Source organism: Myotis brandtii, unplaced genomic scaffold, assembly GCF_000412655.1.
Source record: "Myotis brandtii unplaced genomic scaffold, ASM41265v1 scaffold38, whole genome shotgun sequence".
Taxonomy (NCBI): Eukaryota; Metazoa; Chordata; class Mammalia; order Chiroptera; family Vespertilionidae; genus Myotis; species Myotis brandtii.
The window spans coordinates 2968294-2972507 of NW_005364596.1; the positions used below are offsets into that span (position 1 = coordinate 2968294).

The 4214-nt window shown below is 54.0% G+C and overlaps 1 protein-coding gene across 4 annotated transcripts in view; it reads left to right on the plus strand.

The window, feature by feature from the left end:
• Positions 1 to 3393: 3393 nt before the first annotated feature.
• The window catches only part of LEF1 (lymphoid enhancer-binding factor 1), a 116149-nt gene continuing 115328 nt past the window's right edge, over positions 3394 to 4214 (plus strand). For 3 of the 4 annotated variants that reach the window (XM_005872417.2, XM_005872419.2, XM_005872418.2), the window contains exon 1: positions 3398 to 3622. In XM_005872417.2, coding sequence (XP_005872479.1) covers positions 3416 to 3622 — 207 coding nt within the window. In that variant the 5' untranslated portion in view covers positions 3398 to 3415. Of the gene's footprint in view, positions 3623 to 4214 lie in introns of all 4 variants that reach the window. The other variant, XM_005872416.2, reaches the window with a different exon arrangement.

Consider the following 4214-nt stretch of genomic DNA (forward strand, 5'->3'; position numbering starts at 1 on the left):
CAAGAGGCGGCTGCATATGTTAATAGCAGCCCCCACACGAATTAGAGACCTCCGGGCGATAGAAATGCCTTTGCCCGGATCCTCACCGAACCTGTAGGGGGGAAGGATGCTCTTCCCAGAGTTACCTCCCAGAGTAATTCCGCCCCTCTTGTGTCGCCCCCTTATCCGGGGAGACGGACTTCACGCGGAAATGTCAACCTCCTTCCCAGACAAAGCGTTAAAAAACCTAGGTGAATGTTTTCTTGTAAAGCTTCTTTAAAGAATATTTGCAACAATGATAAGGACAATTGGCCAACACCCCGCACGCCACGGGGAGGGAAAACAGTCACGCAAACAGAGCCTGACGTTGGGTGGTTTTCTTGGAAACAATGTTTCCAAAGGAGAGGGGTACGGCCAAGTACTAGAGGCAGACACCTACCCTTGGCCCTTCTAGTAAACAGTTCCCACTAGTTATTGTTCCCCAAACTCCCATCTTCTGGAGCGCCTAATCTCCAGGACACCCGGAGTTGAGCTCCAAATGACTCAGGGAGTCCAGATAATTAACATGAAGGAGAACATGGAAGTCGACTGAGTTGCCACACTTAAATGGGGATGTAGGAGTCCTCATGTAATCCTTCTTTGGCTTCCAGAAACTACCTTCTGGCCATGCTGTGTGCCCCCCACCCCCTCCTCGAGTTTAATGAAAGGAGCTTCTACTCTGGCTGCTTTGGTGAAACTGCATTTTCCAGTTCTTTTCCTGTCGAAAATTGGCGCATTTGTGGGAGGGCTTTTGACTTTGTTTCCCAGTATTTCTTTTAGAACAGAGGCTATAAATGTCTGACATAGCTACACGTTCACATTACTAGGACACTCCACTGGTGTGTAACTTCAAGGGAAGTTGCATATGGCCACCAACCAAAAAAAATTTTCTTTCCAACCTTTTCAGTATTGCTGTATAGACACATTGCAGAAGAATAGTCTTTTTATTTTTCTTCTCTAAGGCATAGCATCATTAGGTATGTAAAGTGGATTTAATGTTTTACGCTTCCTGGCTCCCTTCACCAGCCCCGGATAGAATTTACCTGTGACTACTGGCCATGCTCTGTGACTTACTGAACCCTTTAAATGATAGTTTTTAAAATTGCTTCCTAGAAAATCCTCACCTCTGGGAAGTAGTTATCGGTAGGCAGGGTTTTAGGTGCTCATTTAGATCATTGTTAAGGTCTTTACTTATCAGTGTCCGGCAGCATGCAGTTCCTCCTGAGGAAAAGAAGCATCGTTGCCTCATTGTTGCTGTACCGTGGAGCTAAAGTCTGATTCTGTAGTGCTTTCCTTATTTTCAATTTGAGGGTGATGGAGACACATTTCTTCCTGCTCCTTGTTTACTGCTCTGAGGTTTTACAGATGGCTACTGTATTGGGTATCGTAATTTTGCCTGGATTTTTAACAGGGGGTTTGAGAGCCAAGGAACAACATGTAATGTGTTTTTAAACTTGAGCTTAGCTTATACTGTAACGCTCACAAAACGTCTCCTTAAGTCCTGTCGTTGTATAAAATGCATCAAAGAGCCGGTGGAGGCTGGGGAATTTTTGAGGTTGGATTCAGATTTGCGTCTTCCAGGGTCCCTTGGAGCCAGCGGTCCGAGGTGCCAGATCCTCTCTCCCTCTACTGGCCTCGCTCTCTTGGGTCCCTTTGCCTTCTCTTCCTCCTCCTTGGGCTGTTTTTGCACCCTCCTCATGAGGTTCCCACACATTGTGGCGTGTATCTCCGAAAATCCCTGAAAGATCTGGCGTAACTCTCTAGGTGCATCGCATGGTGAGGCTGTAATGGAAGAGATCTTGTTTAAAAAGCGATAATGCAGATCCTCTTCGTTTTTTTTTTTCTTCCTTGTCCTATTATTCTCGGTATGTGCTTCCTAGTCCCTTCGACATTATATTTAGGAAAGCCACAACTCTCTTCCTTGTCCTTCTTGTTTCCATTTTTTTCTTATTAGTTGAGCAATGTCTGTTATATTTTCCTTCTCCTCTGTCCCCGATTCCCGCCTCATCCGCTCGGTCAGAGCATCTATCAATGTGGTGTCGATCACAGCTGCGGCGGCTTCGCTTTCATCTTCCTCCCTTTGCAGGGAGGGGGGCGGGTGGAGGGGAGCGGGTAGGCGGAAAGGAGGTGGGGGTGAGACTGGCAGAGGAAGGGGGGTAGACAAGAGAAGAGATACTTAGATGATGAAGTTAAACCATTCGGGCAGTTTCTTGTCAATTTCACGCCGGCAAAGCGTGCCTCTCAGTGGGTTATAAGAAGCGCCAGGTCGCTCCTTCCCTCGCCAAATTGCCTGATCCTTCCCTCCAGGAGCGCGCGCGCACACACACGCGCGCACACGCACACACACACACCCCAAAACTAGGACTGGTCCTACAGGCTCTGGGAAAAGAAAAAAAAAAAGTCCTCAATCACCACCTCCAACTCGCGGTCCCCCTCCTCCCGCCCAGCGGGCAGCCAAGGAGAGCTGGAGGCGGGGGAAGAGGGGGAGGAGAAGCGACGCAAATGGGTAGCTTTTCAGCGCCGGCGAGGCGCGGGAGGAGGAGAAGCGGTGGGGAGGCGCAGCCGCTCACCTGCGGGGCAGGGCGCGGAGGAGGAACCCAGGCTGCGCGCACTCGGGCCGAAGAGCCGGGACGCGCAGAAGCCCCGCACGCGGTCAAGCTCGGGGGTCCCCCTCCCCTTGGCCGGGAGAACCCGAGGGGTGCAGCGCCTGGCTTTGACGGAGCGGCCCGGAGGAGGCGTGGAGAGCGGCGAGCGAGACAGCCAGCAAGCCAGGCTGAGAAATTCGAGCCGGGAACAAAGAGGGGTCGGGCTCTGCGGGTGTGTGTCGGCTCCAGCTTCGGGCAGAAGCATTTGGGTTCGAGGACCCTGCTGTGACTTTCCGAGGCCCCGCCGTGCCCTCCACTGCCGACTCCCAGCACTCGCACAAACTTTATTCTTGGCAAACTTCTTTCTCTTCCTCTTATCCTCCCCCTCCACCTCCCTCTCCTCCCCCTCCTCCTCCTCCTCTTCCTCCTCCTCCTGCAGATTAAACGCGCCTGGAGAAGGAAAATCCAAGCGAAAGAGAAGGAAATAAGCAGCTCTAAAGCGGACACCTCCAACCCGGGTGGCTCTTTATTTTTTTGACCCTCCAGGAAGTGGACATTTCGTTATCTTCTGATTCTCCTGGCACCTTCTACGCTGGGGCAAACGGAGCCTTTTTGCCCAGCTCTCCTCTTTTCTCGGACAACCAACTCCCCATTCGGCATCCGGCGGAGCTAGAGGGCAGAGGTTTGCGTGGAGACGCGCTACCTCGCTCATCCTTCCAGTTCTCCCCCCCCCCCACTTTCGTTGACCCCCTCTCTTCCTGCTGTCGCCTCGGGTGCTCCCCCGGCTGAGCGGAGATTACAGAGCGGTCGGGATGCCCCAACTCTCCGGGGCCGGCGGCGGGGGGGACCCGGAACTCTGCGCCACGGACGAGATGATCCCCTTCAAGGACGAGGGCGATCCCCAGAAGGAGAAGATCTTCGCCGAGATCAGTCACCCCGAGGAGGAAGGCGACTTAGCCGACATCAAGTCCTCCTTGGTCAATGAGTCCGAAATCATCCCGGCCAGCAATGGACACGAGGTCAGTGGGCCGCCGCCTGAGCGCCGCGAGGTGTGGCGGGTCCCGGGGCAGAGTGGAGAGCGAGGGAGGCAGGGCAGGCGCCGGGCAGCCCCGGAGACGGTCCCTCGTGTTTGCCGGAGGCTGGGCGAGCCCCCGGGCAGCCCTCCTCCTTTGTGTGTGTGTGTGTGTGCGTGTGTGTGTGTGTGTGCGTGTGTGTGTGTGTGTGCGTGTGTGTGTGTGTGTGCGTGTGTGTGTGTGTGTGCGTGTGTGTGTGTGTGTGCGTGTGTGTGTGTGTGTGCGTGTGTGTGTGTGTGTGGGCGCGCGCGCGTGTCGGGTGGGAGGTGGGGGTCTGTGCCGGGAAACTTCTTCCAGGTGGATCCGTTTGGGGTTCGGTGGCCAAACCGCTGGTTTGCGGGAGGAGAAGTTGGCCTTGAGCACGTTCGCGTGGCCTTCGGACTTTTCATGGCACCGAGAGGGTGCGATGCTGTAGAGCGAGGATGTCTGCACTCAGAATTCTTCCGTAGAACGGAAAACAAAGTGCGCCCGCTATCTCGGTAGATATCTCTGCACAAGTGCGTTAACCCACTGAAGGCTGAGGTGAAGACGAGCAGAG